A 16,964-nucleotide genomic window follows, 5' to 3' on the forward strand; every position below is an offset into this window, starting at 1 on the left:
TTTTTAAAATTATAAAATATTTTTTTAAAATATTTGCATATATTTATAAATACCCATGATTTTAAAAATATTCATACATATTTTTTAATAAGTATTTGACAGGTAACAAATGAAATTTCTTTTGCTACGGATAAGATAATAAATAAGTATTATTTATATTTGATTGGACCCATTATTATTTGTAGATAATTTAATATGGGTGAAAGAAGAAAGAAAGATATACGGCTTTTATCCAAATTATCATTCAAAGATTCCTGTTGGCCGATGTTTGCAGGTTAAAGGTTTATAATATAAATATATTTAGCTTGTGGAAAATGCATACAAATATGAAAAAAATAGTTTTATGTTAAGAAATATTAATTAGTTATCATGTCACTGTTACTTTATCTTGGGACCAATGCATTTGGTAAAATTAATTTTATTTTTCTTCAAATATTTAAAAAGTTACATTACTTTTGACCAGTGTAATGATTCTATCTGCAAAATTGGAGTTGAAACAATAGTAGATGTAGGCAAATTTGCACGGTGCTTCTCCAATATCAACGTAAAAAATAGAAACATTGGACTCTATGAGATGAAGTAACTGCAAATCCACGGTCTCATGGGCAAAACCAAAACAAGACAGTTTAGGATTACATGCATGTTATGTTATGTTACCCTTATAAAAAGCCACTTTCTCTAACACCATGTATCATCAGCAAAAGAAAACACACTTGTTTTTGTTGAGTTGTTTCAAAAGAAATGGCAAACTTTGCAACTTCATTCTCATTCTTCACATTGGCACTATTGGCACTAACAAGTGGTTCAAACGGTGGCAGCATTGCAATCTACTGGGGCCAGAATGGCAATGAAGGAACCTTAGCAGAGACATGTGGCACAGGGAACTATGAATATGCCATCTTGGCCTTTTTGCCAACTTTTGGGAATGGCCAAACGCCAATGATAAACCTTGCTGGTCATTGTGACCCTTATAGTGATGGTTGCACCAAGTTGAGCTCAGACATAAAATCTTGCCAAGCCAAAGGCATAAAAGTGTTGCTGTCTTTGGGAGGAGGTGCTGGTAGCTACTCTCTTGCATCCTCTCAAGATGCAAGGCAAGTTGCCACTTACCTTTGGAACAATTTCTTGGGGGGAAGCTCTCCTTCTCGCCCTCTTGGACCTGCTGTTCTTGATGGCATTGACTTTGACATTGAAGGAGGATCAAACCTTTATTGGGATGATCTTGCAAGGTACCTCAAAGGGTACAGCAACAAGGGCAGAAAAGTGTACTTGACAGCAGCCCCTCAATGCCCCTTTCCTGATGCTTGGATAGGAAATGCCCTCAAGACAGGTGCATCAAACAACTTACATTCTTCATATAATTTTACTTTCTATCTATCTATCTATTAGGTACATCTCACATCAGATAAAATAAGAGATGCACATGAATTTATATACACATAAAATATTTCCATTGGTAAGAGACATTTTGAAGTGGTATCAAAAGCAAATCCGTGAAGATTCCCAAAACGGACAACATCTTACTAATATGGAAATTTATAGGTGTTTTGAACTTTCCTGTAAATGGTATCGGAACCTATGGTTCAGGAAACAATGAGGGCTGGGCTTAACCCTATCTTATCAGTACGGAGATCTATATGCGTTAACTACAATCATTACCTTCTAAGTCAGTTTTGAATATTTCTCTATGTAATGTATATTTCTCTATGTCACATGTCAAATAACAACATAAGGTGTATACCTATAATTTTTGCAGGTCTTTTTGACAATGTCTGGGTCCAATTCTACAACAATCCTCCTTGCCAATTCTCTAGTGAGATTACCAACCTTGAAGATGCATGGAAGCAGTGGTCTTCTGATATTCCAGCCAACAAGATCTTCTTGGGGCTACCAGCTTCCCCTGCTGCTGCTGGAAGTGGATTCATTGATGTGGATGATCTTACTTCCAAAGTGCTTCCAGCAATTAAGGACTCTTCCAAATATGGGGGTGTTATGCTCTGGTCTAGGTACTATGATGGCCTCAGTGGATACAGTTCCTCCATCAAGAGCCATGTCTAATGATAAATCTATCTGAGTTTATTCATATTATGTGTATGTAACGTGTAACATTTGATCTTCTACTCACGGTGTGTGATCAATATATATATATCATCATTACATGTGCTCTCAACAAGTTCTTATAGCATAATAGAAATCAAGAGATAAAGCCAGAAAGTCACAATTGAATACTAAGATAACAGACATCAATGCTAACATTCACAAATAATCTCATTTTCACTGTTATTTATTAAAAGATGCCACACTTAAACATTCAAAATCATTTATATTTTTACTTCCCTTCTAAAGAATATTCTCATCTGAGAAATCAAAACTATAATATCTGAATTAACTACCCTTAATTACCATAATTAACGAATGCCGTTTTAACTACCAGTTAGCCATATTTTTATACTTTATTGAGATGAGAACACAAAAAAGTATAATAAAAAATTCAGTCTCAAAAAAAAAAAAAAAGTAACTGAAATTTTAAAGATACTCATTACATTTCTTTGAAACTCTTTATGTATATTCTTCGTTTTATTATTTACTTTTCTGCTCATGTGACTGTGAGGTCATCGTCGCAGTTTGAAATCTTTCCTACTTCCTTTTCTGCACCACTCTTTGGTAATTTTTTCTGTTCATTTCCCGGAGAAATCTATCTCTAATTTTCTGGAAAGCAAAATTCCTGTCTTCACGGTACCTTCTAGTTGTTTCCAGCTTCCATTTCTAATCCTCCATTTTCTCGCAATACCCAGATAAGAAACGGTTTAGTTGATATCCAATTTAGCCAAAGTTTCACTAATTTTGATGTAAAAGTGATTTTTTTTTCTCTGCTTTTTCAGTGGGGTGTGCATATTGAATTGTTGAGTTTGCATAGCATGGTTTTGAAGCTGCATAATTTGCCCTCATGTAATTTCATTAATGCAGGAACGTTCTCCCGAGGAAAGGGTGAATTTGAGTTTCTATTTTACCTCTTTGGGAGAGGAACACTTTTTTTTTTTGGCTTCACCCAAAAATGGTGCAAAGTTTGTCGTTGAGTACTCTAGCTACTTGCGGAAAGATCCCAAATCAAAAGATACCTTCTTGGATGACACCCTTTGAGCCATTCAACAGATCCCAAATTACTTCTGCCTCTGGCAGACACTTGGTTTGTTGGAACCATTCTGTGCACAGCTTTTTCTTAATTGGGTACCCTTATGTTTCAAGGCGCGGTGGTTTTAAGGCTAAAGCAGCATGGATGTTTAGAGGGGGAGATCAAGGGTTGGATGCAAGTTCAGAGCACAGTGAGAATGCTAATGAGGATATCTTGATGTTCTTCTTTCAGCTAGACCTGGCCACAAGAGTACAGGTGTGGCTGCTTTTACTCCTCTGTAAGAAGTTTAGTGGAGTAGGGGTTATTTCAAATTTATGGATTTTTAATGCTTCATCTTTGGAACTTTTGAATATCAGTATGCTTTGAATATGGAGCAGTATGACGCTGCACAGCAACTGAGAAACAAACTTACTGAGGTTAGATAAATTGCCACTTATCAAATTCTAGGCTTAATTGAGGTTGAATTTACACTTTTCAGTTTCTGTCAGTGATTTAATTAAATGTTGTTTTTTTATCACCCTTGAATATGAGTTTAGTCCCTCTATAATTTGAAGCAATAACATGTTTATCAGTTTATCTTTGTCTATATACATATCTTCAAGATATCTAAATTTTGTGGGATTGGAGAATTGAATAACTTGCAGCTTGTTTGGATGTTTTTGGAAGGTTGAAGAAGAGGTAATCAAGCAACAACAGTCAAAAAGGGGATTATCTTCAAAAAGTGAAGCTCAAGATAAAGCTCTAAGTATTATACGTCTTCGGTGAGTTTTCTTCTTTTGTGTCAAGCTGTTTTGTTCATCATGATAAAATTGGCTTTTTTCCCTTTCCACAGGGTCAACTTGAGTACTGACAGTGATTTCTGTTTCCTTTCAGTTCAGACCTCCAGAATGCTGTTGAGAAGGAAAATTATGCCTTGGCTGCTGAATTACGAGATGAAATTTCCAAACTAGAAGCAGAGTCTCTAGCTGCATCAGCTAAAGCTTTGGCTCATGAAAATGCACAATATGCATTTCGCTTGGGTCAGAAAGTGAGACATAAAAAATTTGGTAAGCGGTTGAATTACCTTCCATTGAATACAGAAAATTATTATTAATTTCATTTCAAGTATACAATATGATCTAATAATAAAAAATTGTGCTTCTTAGTTGTAATATGAAGCTTTTCAATAGATAAAGTTATAATTATGTTGTGATAAAATTATCAGGAACTAAAATATCGATAATGCAGGAAAACAGAACTCCATTGACATCACCTTGTAAATCTTTCATATGGATCATTGATGTGCACAATCATAAGTTGAATATCTAATAATTGTGGAGGATGATTTCCGTATCGCTTCCTACATTTTGATTGCTCAAAATAAGTTGCAGGCTATAGAGCTGTGATCTGTGGAATGGATCCAGTATGCAGTGAAACAAGTTCATGGATGGATAATGCACAAGTTAAGAAGTTGACTCGTGGTTCCACTCAACCATTTTATCAGGTTTGATTAACTTCAGCATACAAATTGCATTTGCATGAATTATTCAGTTTCTGTAAGATCAAATTTAATTTTTACTTAATCCATCTTGTACACTTTCAATTCTTATTAAATATACTTCAGTCTCACCTTGTAGAATAGTAGTGTTACAGATTATGGTTGAGGACATGATTGATTATGCCTCGGCATATAATCAATTATGGGTGACTACATGATTGATTATGTGTTAAGATGTCCTCAACCATAATCAGCCGTGTCTCCTTTCAAACAATTATGTAGAAGATCACTTACAAGTTTATTTTTGTTTTAATTTGACACTCTCTTTATGGTGCCATTTGTACTCATGCATATTTGTGGTTGTGAAATTTAAATTTAAATTCTAATTCCAAAATCACACTTAAAGGGTTAAATATGTTTTTAGTTCCTATACTTTGGGACGATTTTGATTTTAGTCCCTCTTTCAAACTAAAGTACAATTTAGTCTTTCAACTTTAGAAAATTCTGGTTTTAGTCATTTTTACCAATTTTTTTTAACTTTATTTGCTGTTTCAAACGCGTTTCTCAATTAACATTGAAGCAAAAATGTATCAAACAATGTAAACAATCCAAATGCTATAATGAAACGTGCTTGAAACAACAAATAAAGTTAAAAAAATTTGGTAAAAAGGACTAAAACTAGAGTTTTCTAAAGTTGAAGGACTAAATTGTATCTTAGTTTAAAAGAGGAGACTAAAACCAAAATCGCCCCAAAGTATAGGGACTAAAAACATATTTAACCCACATTTAAAAGAAATACCATTTTTTATTTGTTTGACCAAAATTTTGAACATCATTTTCAGTTCATTATATATATATAATTAAAAAAATCAAATAAATTTATCTAGATTTTTATTTTCTTCATAAGTAAATATTTTACCAAACATTTCTCATTATTAAATGTTGATTCTTTTCTTTATTATTGTATATCTTCTTCATTATAGATAACAATACTCATATATGTATTGGATATAGTAAGTAGGTTTATGTTCAACTAAACTATAAAATGTTAGGATCCGTAAATTTCAACTAAGAGGGGATGGAATGGTTTAGAATCTGATTTTACCCTTCTTGAAAATTTTAGTGTATACTAGCTGTCTTAAAAGAGTTTTTTCAACCTTTCAAAGATTTTAACAAATACAAGAGAAGATAATAGAATAAGTCACACAAGATTTTATACTAGTTCAACTCTAACGAGTTTATATCCGGTCTTCTTCCAAACAACCTAAGTTGAAAGAAATTTCGCTATATGAATGTAGGGAGTACAAAATCATCTATGCAATCTTAACTTTTAACCAACAAGAATAGTTATTTATGATGATGTTACACATAATCATCCGAGACCTTGCCTACACTGCAAGTATAACAGCGGTAAACAAGTTTACAACAAGAGTATAGAAACGAAAACACCTAAAGTGTGAATTTTACACAAGAAACCAGAATTTGTCACTCCTTAGCTACATCCAACCATGCTTGAATGCTTGTAGTCTTGATTTTAACAAATTGATGTTCTTTGTCCTTCAAGAATTTGTCTTTCTTTCTTCCAAGAATGTATGTTTAATCGATTACATGCATTTTAACCCGACTCATTTGTATAAAAAAAACACATTACTGATAATTTTAATGGATTAGATATTTAACATAATCAATTAAAACAGTGAGCTAGCTTCTCTTGACTTGCATATTAACAAATTTAACAATCAGTTACGTAGTTCTTTTATACATGCATTTTAACAAATTCAATAATTAGTTGATTTTATCAGGAACATTAAAACATCACCTAATTTGGAGCATCATCAAATAAACTTACTACTCAAATTTGCTCCTGTGTCAACATAAAATTAACTTATAAAATGAGAATTGCATTTCATTTATGTTTTATAACCTATTCTTATTTTTGTCTATGTGGTATCCAGAACACATTTCTTCAAGCCGAGGAAATGAGCATCAAATGTGTGATAAGATATTTATTGGTGGTCTAACACGAACCCAATAACGACAACATAATAGTTTTGATACTTTTTTATTAAGTTTATGTGAAATTCAATCTTACAAAATTGAGTTATAAATAATAATTATACTTTATTCATATATTATATTTTTAGATAGTCAATAAAGAATCTCCAGCACAAAACTTCTGAACCTCTCAGGTCACTAGTCCTTTCAACATGGTATTAAGATGCTAATAACTGAAATTTGTGCTTTCCCATTGGGACCACTGATTATATGAGTAAGCATTTTAGAAATAACATAACTTTTTCGGCTTTTGTCTTTTTTCCTACCATCACTGTTCATGTCAGACACATTGTTCTTCTCCACCTCCTTCACTGTTCACAGCTTGTGTCATTTTTCACCGCCAACGACTTTCCAGTAAGCTTTTTCTTGTCAACATTATTGGTCATTCTCGACAACTTTCGGGCTAGCTTTTTTCAGCCGGCTTTACTATTTACCTTCAACGTCTTTTCAACGTGTGTTTTTTTCATCGTCGACATTTTTCTAACAAATACTATCTGCCATCGACGTTCCTGCGGTGATGCTATGTACCATCGATGTTCTAGTGAATACTACTTATCACCTACATTTCTTCAGCTATTACTATTTACGTCGACGTTTCACCAGCGAGGACTATTATGGTTGATCTTTTACCGTCAACCTTTTCAAAGTGGCACTATTGTTCACTGCTAATGATTATTTCAATGAGTATTGCTCACCCCTAACATTTTTCCGATGAATTTCTATTTTTTATTTCTTTTGGTGTGCTTTTTGTTGGCCGACGCCGGCCACCAATGGCGTTATGCGATGACCATTTTTTCTCTCCAACAATCGTTGTGCCATTTGAGGATTTTTGCCTCCCAAGAGCAGTGATTGCGCTCTGAGATTTTTTGCTTCCCAATAGCAGTTGCACTCTCAGAGCATTTTTGCTTTCTGGAACCTGCCATGTCCTTTGAGCATTTTTGTGCTTTTGGCAGCAGTTGTGGTGCTCTTTGAGCATTTTAGCTTTTTGCTTTTGGCAGATCCTGTGTCCCTTTGATCATTTTTGTTTTCCAGCAACCGCTGCATTCTCTGAGCATCTTTCTGCTTTCTAGCAAGTGTTATGTCCTGTGACCATTTTTCACAAGCTTGACTTGTATGGTACATTTGCTCAAGTTCTGTTAAGGATATGATTTGAAAGGACGAACCATATTGCAAATTGATTGTCATTTGGACAAAGAGAAAACTATGTCCTAGAAGAGCAAATATTCACTAGGTCTCTCAGGGAGTCTTGTTTTGATGGCATTTGAAACAAAAAAATTCGTCTCGTGATACCCAATCTCCAACTTGAGGGAAAATGTCAGAGATGTAATTTGATTGTTAGAAATTTGATAGGAAAATATCTTACTAAATACTTTTCATTATTGGATGTTGATTTTGTTCCTTATTATTATGTGTATATCAGAATTCAAGAAGGAATAATTTGCGTCTTTAAATTGTTTCTCTTCATAGAGCTGAAATTTTGGATATATTGATTTTTGATCTCTTGCCATACAAATTTATCTCGTTTTGAACTGGCTCTGGTCAAGAAGTGTGCTACTGCTGGAATTTAATCTGTTTTCTTTATAATGTCTAGGTTCTTGTTGATGTACGTGCTGAACCAAATCTATTAGTGGCATATGGTAAAGCTTATTACTTAATTCTTTAGGCTTATGTGTTTACTTACATTACATTCAATGGTGCTTATTTAGTATTGCTTATTGTACGCATTTTCTGGATACAAATGATTGATTTTTCTCTTATTCTTTTGCAGTTCCAGAGGAGAATCTTTTGACACCTGATAAGCCAGACATGGTGAGTAGATGGATCTATACTTGAAAGCCATGCACCATGCTGTTATTTCTATCATTTAATTTGAAGTTTTGTCGGTGTTCAGGGAAGATTTGATCATCCCTACATCTCTTTTCTTTTCTATGGAATGGATTCAGCTGGAGATTTCATCCCAATTAAGCAACTACGGGAGAAGTACAATAGACCAAGGCATGAAATACCAATTGACCCACCAAATGATGAATGAAAAAGATGGATTGAAAGCTTAAAAACCAATGTGAACTATATGCCTTCAACCGGGTTAAGAATTGAGAGGTTGAAAATCTTCTGCCATGAAAGCATTTCTTGTGTGACTTGCACAGTGATTATGGCTCTGCTATCAGATCACTCACTTAGCCACACCTTATATTCAGTGTATAACTTTCCATTTCTCCATCACAGTGGTGAAGATACGGAATAATGTGTATATTGCTAAAAAGTGTTACTTCATCAAACGGAATAGATGAATATATTTTCCTGTACTTTTTAGTATTTTAAAGCAAAATTATAATTAGTTTTTGTTTGAAATTTTTATATATTTTTAGTATTAAATTTTAAAAACACGTAAATATAGTTCTTTTAATTTTATTTTATTAATTTTTTATACATCAAATGTTTTTTTTTTTCAGTTGATGTTAAAATATGATCATATCATTAATATAAACAAATCAAATAATAAGAGACCAGACTGAATACAACACAACACTTCATGGCTGCAATTTATAAGAATTCAAAACTTTCGTGTTCCCGCGAGCTTGATGCATTTTCTGTGTCTTCTGATGTCATCTCTTCTCCCCTTATTTCCTTTCCTTCATTCTTGCGCATCTTTAGCCTCACTCCATTGCCTTCTTCATTATCAACCAAAACCCAAACACAGAAAAGATGACATTGTACATGCCATTGTTCAGGTCATGTTTTACCTTAAGATCACTCACCCAACTCCATGCCCACCTCGTCGTCACTGGTCTCCACACCGACCCACTTGCCTCCACCAAGCTTCTCGAGTCCTACGCCCAAATGGGGTCTCTCCCTTCATCAAGAGTCGTTTTTGAAACCCACCCATCTCCCGATTCCTTCATGTTCGGTGTCCTCATCAAGTGTTACTTATGGCACCAATTGTTTCACCAAGTAGTTTCCCTTTACCACAATAACATTCAAAAGGGTTCCCACCTAATCCAGAACTGCACTTTCCTTTACCCTTCTGTTCTCAAAGCTGTTTCTCGCGTTGGGGACTTGGTTATGGGCAGGAAAGTGCATGGCAGGATACTAAGGTCTGGTTTTGGCGCTGATCATGTCATTGGAACTTCGTTGTTGAGCATGTATGGGGAATTAGGTTGTTTGAATGATGCCCGGAAGGTGTTTGATGAAATGCATGTTAGAGATTTAGTTTCGTGGAGTTCGGTTATTGCGTGTTATGTGGAGAATGGTCGACCGCAAGAAGGGTTGGTAATGTTGCGTGGGATGGTTTACGAGGGAATTGAACTGGACTCTGTTACAATGCTCAGCGTGGCCGAGGCTTGTGGCAAGGTTGGTTGCCTTAAGCTGGCAAAATCGGTGCATGGGTATGGAATAAGGAAAGAGATGGTCGGTGATGCGAGTTTGAGGAATTCTCTTATTGTTATGTACAGTCAGTGTAGCTACTTATATGGAGCAAAAGGGGTTTTTGAAGGTGTTGGTGATCGAAGTACTTCTTGTTGGACTTGTATGATCTCTTCGTGTAATCAGAATGGGTGCTTTGAGGAGGCTATTGATGCTTTTAGGAAAATGCAGGAATCTGGAGTTGAAGTCAATGAGGTGACTATGATCAGTGTTCTGTCTTGTTGTGCTAGGTTAGGCTGGTTGAAAGAGGGAATGTCAGTTCATAGCTTTATTTTGAGGAGAGAAATGAATGGTGCTGATCTTGATATAGGGCCTGCACTGATGGATTTCTATGCAGCGTTTTGGAAAATAAGCAGTTGTGAAAAGCTTCTTCATTTAATTGGAAACAGCAGTGTTGTATCCTGGAACACTCTAATATCAATTTATGCGCAGGAGGGTTTAAACAAGGAAGCCATGGTGCTCTTTGCACGTATGTTAGAAAAGGGGCTAATGCCGGACCCGTTTAGCTTAGCAAGTTCTACTTCAGCCAGTGCAGATGCTGGTTCAATACTATTTGGACAGCAGATACACGGCCATGTGATGAAAAGAGGCTTCCGGGATGAATTTGTTCAGAACTCATTGATGGATATGTATTCAAAATGTGGCTTTGTGGATTTTGCATACGCAATTTTTGACAAGATTAGGGAGAAAAGCATTGTGACATGGAACTGTATGATTTCTGGGTTTTCTCAAAATGGCATTTCAGTAGAAGCACTCAAGCTATTTGATGACATGTACTTCAATTGTATTGACATTAATGACGTAACCTTATTAAGTGCAATTCAAGCATGCTCCAATTCGGGTTATCTCGAGAAGGGAAAATGGATTCACCATAAGCTCATTGTATCTGGTATGCAGAGGGATCTATACATAGATACAGCTCTGGTTGACATGTATGCCAAGAGTGGGGACCTTCTAACAGCCAAAGGAGTTTTTGATAACATGGCAGAGAAAAGTGTGGTGTCTTGGAGTGCCATGATTGCTGCTTATGGCATACATGGTCAACTAACTTCTGCTACTACCCTCTTCACCAAAATGGTAGACTCACATATTAAACCAAATGAAATAACTTTCTTGAACATCCTTTCTGCCTGCAGGCATGCTGGATCAGTTGAAAAAGGAAAGTTCTATTTTGACTTAATGAAGGATTATGGCATAGTGCCTAATGCAGAACATTTTGCCTCTATAGTTGACCTTCTAAGCCGTGCCGGTGATATCAATGGAGCATATGAAATAATTAAGTCAACATGTCTACCTATAGATGCTAGCACATGGGGTGCTTTGCTTAATGGCTGTAGAATACATGGGAGGATGGATTTGATTAACAACATTCAAAGAGAACTTAGAGAATTAAGAACAGATGATACAGGACACTACACTTTGTTATCTAACATATATGCCGAGGGAGGAAACTGGTATGAATCCAGAAAGGTGAGATCAAGGATGGAAGGACTGGGCCTAAAGAAGGTCCCTGGCTTCAGTTCAATTGAGATAGATAAGAAAATTTACAGATTCGGAGCCGGAGACACTTCTTCTGAATGGCAAATGAAAGAAATTTATATGTTTTTAGAAAATTTTCAGAGTTTGGCACAGGAACAAGGATGTGATGTAGAATGTCATGGCACAATGTTTGGAGCTAGTGTGTTTTTTGAGGATTATAGACCGTATAACTTGAAGAGAGAAACCAGAAGTTGCATTTTATAACTTGCAGAGAGAAACCATAAAGTTGCATTTTGAACAAATCAATCCAATCTTAGAATGATATCATCTTTTAGGAAAATATTTGTAGAGATATTCTGTTGTGTCATACTGACCACCAAACTTACATAGAGAATATTTGTAGAGATTAAATTTGTTTCTTCTTAATTTGCACCAAAATTTCTAATGGCTCTATGTGACCATAAATGACTGAACTTGATATAAATGACTGAATTTGATAATCCTATTAATAGTTTTATACTCTCTTTTTTTGCTTTTATTCTTCTTTTTTTCTTCTTTCGTCTATTCTTCTATTCTTTATTTGGTCCCTCTTTAAATTTTCCTTTTCTCTATCTTTATTTTAATTTTCTGGAACGATACTTCATAATTTTCACAATCGACCACTTTTGTTTAGACAACAAATAAGTGACCAAAATGGATCAAATAAAACTTTGTTTTGAGCGAGTTTTTTTTTTGTTCACTAAAATATTTAATTTTTCTTCCTTTTAGCATTTTGCAGGCTTGACTTTGAAGATGACTGAAATATATGCAAGATGCATGTATCTCGGTTAATTTAGATCAGTAGTAATTAAGCTTTTGGAACAAATTGAGAAAAATAATTCAGATAAAAAAACACAAAAAAAAAATCTTGAATATAAAGCATTATTATTGAAAATATTGAGATTTTAGTATGTTTAGATTGAATGGTTGAATGTTTAGTTTTAATTTGATCTTGTTGGTTTAGAATGGTCAATTAGTGCATTAGTATCCTTGATTTAAATTAGTTATTAGTATGTTCTTATTGGTTTTCAATTTCATAATTATGTTCTTGGTTTTCAATTTGATAATTAATTGATGCACTTAATTTGACTGGTAATATAGTTGTTATAAATATATTATGAATAATTTTTGTTCTAAGGTTTGATTTTAACAAAACTTAGAATTTTCAAAAACTAACAATAATATGGAGTTGAGATAAACTAATATATATAAAAAAAAAAAAAAAACTTCTTTCTTTTTTTTTATATCCTTCCGTACTAACAAAATCATATTTTATTCTTTCTCTTGTAGGAAAAAACTCCACTTTTGATTTCTATAAAATATTTTCTACCCTAGTTATTTAATTTGGGTCTTTTTATTATATTTGTTTTTAGTACCTAGGATTTTCTTTCATTTTCTATTTTTAAAAGATTAATTTAAAATGAAAAAAAAAAGTTAATGACAAAGACTGATATATAAAACAAGGATTTAACAAAAGTTTTAAAAAAAGTTGTAGAAACTGAAAATAAGAATTTAAAAAAAAAAAAATTCTAAGTTATTTTTTTTTTAAAAATATATAAAGTACATAAATGATATGGAAAAATGATTTGGTGAAGGAAGAAGATTGAATTAGAGAAAGAATGAAAAAAAGGACAAAAATAAAATGTAAAAGCAGAGCACTGAAATGGGAAGTTGGAGAATGAATGAATGACAAGAAAAGTACCTTTGGCTATTTTGTGTTTGAAAAACAGTGATAGAGAGAGAGAAAGAGAGAAAGATCCTTAACAAGAGAACCAAATTATGTTATTTTATGGTAAGAAAGTAAGTACCAATAACAACAACTGAACAGAGACATAGCCAATCAAAATTATCTTTTCTCTGTTATACCATCTTTCTATGTCCCACACAACACTTAATAATATTATACTTTTTCATTCTCTTCTCTCTACTCTTTGTCTTATTTTAAGACTATTTCTCTTAAGATTCTGCATCTTCTAATTTTATTTCTATAATACTTAACTTCTTCATTATATAGATTTTTATAGTAATATCTTAAAAGAAAAAGTTACACTTCAATCTTTTTTTTCTTTTTAAAGTCTATAATTAACATAAAGTACATAATTTGAAATAAATATTTTATTAAAAATCTCAACAAAGAAAAAATTATTTTAAAAAACAGATTTGATTCTAAAAAAAACATAAAACTAAAAATTATTTCAAACATCTTTTAATATACAAACATCAAAATGTCATAAGTAGAATACATCATTAAAATCATGTGTTCTCACCAACATAAAAGATCTTAGTATATGGGTTTTCAAGTGTACCTACTTTATTAATCATTCATTCACCATTAAAACTATAGCTCCTCATTGTTTATAGAAAATCTTAGGAGAAGTTTTTTAAAATATTTTTAATTTGTAATAATATAATAATATAAAAGAATATCAACTATGTAAAAATATCTAATAATATTTTTTAATTAAAAATAATTATTCATTAAATCTTATTTTTTAAATTTTTTTATAAACAAAATACATCTTTTAAATTGTAACTAATAAACAGTTTCATCTTTTCCTTAAAATATTTAATTATATTTATATAATTTTCTAATTATTAAAATATTTTAGTCTCATAAAAGCTATTTACAATAAAATTATAAAACAATATTTACATTTAAATTTATAATTATAATAATAAAAATAATTTTATTATTTTTTATTATCATAACAAAATGTAAAAAGTAAACTTACTTATATGTACACATTTGTTTTCACTAGTTAAAATATAAAGAACATTAAGTATCATTTTATTACAATATAAAAAAAAATGAAACACGATGTCAGTTTTATTTATTAAAAACTCAAATAATATAAATATTTATTTAAAATTGTAAAAATATGAATATCATCTTACTAAAAACAAACGAATAAGTGTCTATTTTATTTATATTACACAAGGGTTTGAGAAATTTGTTTAGGATTAATTTTCTTATAAATTATTAAAAATATTTATATAATGAAAATACACAAAAGAGTTGATATTAAAATGTGTATCTCTGTCTTTATTGTTCTTATAAAAAAGAAAATATTATTTCTATCTCAAAAGATGAAAACACAGGAAAAAAAGAATGGTAGAAATTTAGAACATAAACAGTTTAAGATGCCAAAATCTTTTTGCCCTCTCTAGTCATTGTCATCTCTCTTCTCCTTGGAATAAGTCTCTTTTCTAGAAATAATAAATAAATAAATAACACCTTTAATTTTCATTCTTATTTTACAATAATTATGCCATTTGTAATAATCAACAAAACATAAAAAAGTTGTGGTCGAGATACAACTTAAAACAATAATTGCACAAAAATAATGATAATTCATTTCTTTTCTTTTTTGCTTATATATTTTTGTCTCTGGTCACTTTCATGTGTGGGATTATTCTTGTCTGACTTATTTTAATTAAGATATTATTCTGCTCCTTTACCAATCAAACAAAAGATTTAAAAAATATAAAAATAAATAAAAATTATAATAGACAAACACATTAAAATAACAATATGCACTTGCTGTGAACAATTATGTTTGGCATCTTGTCTTGATTACTCTTCTTTTTTTCTTGTCTTTACCATGTGAACCAATCTTATATGTAGCAGGTCAGAAAAAGGAATCAAAGAAGACCACACAATCTTTGTTTTTTTTTTCTGTTTTTTTTTAGTTAAAGAGAGAAAAGTAAAACAACAAAAGAAGAGCATTTTTCAGTCATATAAATGACTTTTCCTAATATCCAGAGAGTGGACAAACATGTTAGCATGCCTCTGTTTTGGTTTTTCTGAGTCAACCATTCAAAAGCTTCACCTCAATTATCTTCTTTTATTGTTCATGTACCTTTCTGTACATATCACAGATCAGACTATATTTTCATAAAGAAATAGAGTGAACACAAACAAATGAAATACACAATTGAAATCAATATTGACTTGTCAAGTTTAATAGTTTATATAAATTTAAAATGCAATAGAAACTAGATTTTAATGTGATTTTAGTTTAGTAAAGTAGGTTTAAGTTAGTATTTTTCATGTATTATTAAAAATTAGATGTTATTGTACTTCTAGTGTGACAGCTACAAGTAATGTTTTCAAGTTTATATAACATTAATTTGTATAACTTAAAAAAAAAAACATAAATTATAAGTTATTTATCTATCTTAAAATTATTATATTGAATACAATTCTTTAAATATGTTGAGTGTTTTAATATTTGCAACCTATTTCCTCCACCATGTGGGTAGAGGAAAATTATAGAACCAATAATCATTTTAAGCTTGTAGTTTTCTATTTTACTTAAATACAACACTACTCATTTTCCAAGCATTCTTATTTCTATTCTTCCTCTTAATTTTCATTTTCATTTTAATTATTGCATTCCAATATTTCTCAAGAATTAAATTTAATTCAGCATAGGTAAAAATAATTTTTGTAGAGAAATTAATAAAAAAAATTCTCAATTTAACTTTCACATATAATAATTTTCCCTACAAAATAATATTTTTATTTTATTCTTCCTGAATATCTATAGATATTTTTGTCTCTCAACAGGTGTGAAGGGTAACTAAGACAATGTTGTTGTTAACAGAGTATGTAATGCTTACTTCTCTTTTTCCTTATATTGTGCTTATTTTTTGCTTTCTTATAACATGTTTTGAAACACTTTGAAACCTATTTCAAGCAAGAAAAAATCCTTAAAACATATACTAAGTTAGAGAACAAATGCACCTCCCACTTATGACTAAGTGATGGTCAACTTAAGCTCAAACATGGATTTAATAGTAAAAAATATCTTTTCTCAGATTTACTTGGAACTGCAACATACTCCAATATTTTATAATTTACTTGTGTGTTCCTCAAACTATGATATATTTCTGAGATTCCAACATTCATGAGACAAGTTTCATCACCTACCATTGACCAGCTTCAAATGGACCATAGAATTAGAAAAGAAAACCTTGCACATGCTTTGGAAAAAAGGAATGATAGAATAATAAAGATTTCAAAATAATGGGAAAAATTTATACCTACGGTTCCTTGACATACAAACATTTCATTAAATCTATGATTACACAACAAAATACATTTTATTAAATCTATGATTACACAGCAAAATGAGCTGTGTTTTGGGACCACAATATGACCATACATATCCATAGCAAAGGAACAAATCTAATACACTATGATGTCGGCTAATAAATTCATCAAGAAATGTAAGCTAATATAAATGCTATTAGATTAAAATGAAGGATCAACTGATGCAAAGTGAGACTAATCATAAAATCATTGATAAAAGTCCTAGAATGTGAGAGAGTAGTGAATTGAAGGAACACTGTATA

At 31.8% G+C, this 16,964-nt stretch overlaps 3 protein-coding genes across 6 annotated transcripts; all 3 read left to right on the top strand.

The window, feature by feature from the left end:
- Positions 1-741: 741 nt before the first annotated feature.
- Positions 742-2,065, top strand: LOC106755300 (hevamine-A-like). Its single transcript, XM_014637418.2, has 2 exons — positions 742-1,330; positions 1,757-2,065. The coding sequence occupies exons 1-2, from the start codon at positions 742-744 to the stop codon at positions 2,056-2,058; spliced, it is 891 nt and encodes a 296-aa protein (XP_014492904.1). The 3' UTR covers positions 2,059-2,065.
- A 475-nt stretch (positions 2,066-2,540) lies between these two features.
- Positions 2,541-8,971, top strand: LOC106755338. Of its 4 annotated transcripts, none has more exons than XM_022778204.1 (9): positions 2,541-2,664; positions 2,968-3,388; positions 3,490-3,549; positions 3,800-3,894; positions 4,007-4,179; positions 4,498-4,616; positions 8,257-8,302; positions 8,434-8,474; positions 8,557-8,971. In XM_022778204.1, the coding sequence occupies exons 2-9, from the start codon at positions 3,056-3,058 to the stop codon at positions 8,695-8,697; spliced, it is 1,008 nt and encodes a 335-aa protein (XP_022633925.1). In that variant the 5' UTR covers positions 2,541-2,664; positions 2,968-3,055; the 3' UTR covers positions 8,698-8,971. The 4 variants fall into 4 exon arrangements, with proteins under 4 accessions (XP_022633925.1, XP_022633927.1, XP_014492966.1 ...); XM_022778206.1 differs by having other exon boundaries at positions 8,609-8,971; XM_014637480.2 differs by having other exon boundaries at positions 4,504-4,616.
- Positions 8,972-9,135: 164 nt separating this feature from the next.
- On the top strand, positions 9,136-12,138 carry LOC106755303 (putative pentatricopeptide repeat-containing protein At1g69350, mitochondrial). Its single transcript, XM_014637422.2, has one exon. It carries the CDS (start codon positions 9,372-9,374, stop codon positions 11,829-11,831), a length of 2,460 nt encoding a protein of 819 aa, XP_014492908.1. The 5' UTR covers positions 9,136-9,371; the 3' UTR covers positions 11,832-12,138.
- The last annotated feature ends 4,826 nt before the right edge of the window (positions 12,139-16,964 follow it).

This window comes from Vigna radiata, unplaced genomic scaffold (assembly GCF_000741045.1).
Source record: "Vigna radiata var. radiata cultivar VC1973A unplaced genomic scaffold, Vradiata_ver6 scaffold_100, whole genome shotgun sequence".
Taxonomy (NCBI): Eukaryota; Viridiplantae; Streptophyta; class Magnoliopsida; order Fabales; family Fabaceae; genus Vigna; species Vigna radiata.

Excerpts from the sequence above, each read along its gene's own strand:
- LOC106755300 (XM_014637418.2), top strand. The coding sequence starts at position 742 with ATGGCAAACTTTGCAACTTCATTCTCATTCTTCACATTGGCACTATTG. Across the intron at positions 1,331-1,756 it reads AGGAAATGCCCTCAAGACAG|GTCTTTTTGACAATGTCTGG; the intron begins GTGCATCAAACA and ends TAATTTTTGCAG.
- LOC106755303 (XM_014637422.2), top strand. The coding sequence starts at position 9,372 with ATGACATTGTACATGCCATTGTTCAGGTCATGTTTTACCTTAAGATCA.
- LOC106755338 (XM_022778204.1), top strand. The coding sequence starts at position 3,056 with ATGGTGCAAAGTTTGTCGTTGAGTACTCTAGCTACTTGCGGAAAGATC. Across the intron at positions 4,180-4,497 it reads AGTGAGACATAAAAAATTTG|TTGCAGGCTATAGAGCTGTG; the intron begins GTAAGCGGTTGA and ends GCTCAAAATAAG. Across the intron at positions 8,303-8,433 it reads AAATCTATTAGTGGCATATG|TTCCAGAGGAGAATCTTTTG; the intron begins GTAAAGCTTATT and ends ATTCTTTTGCAG.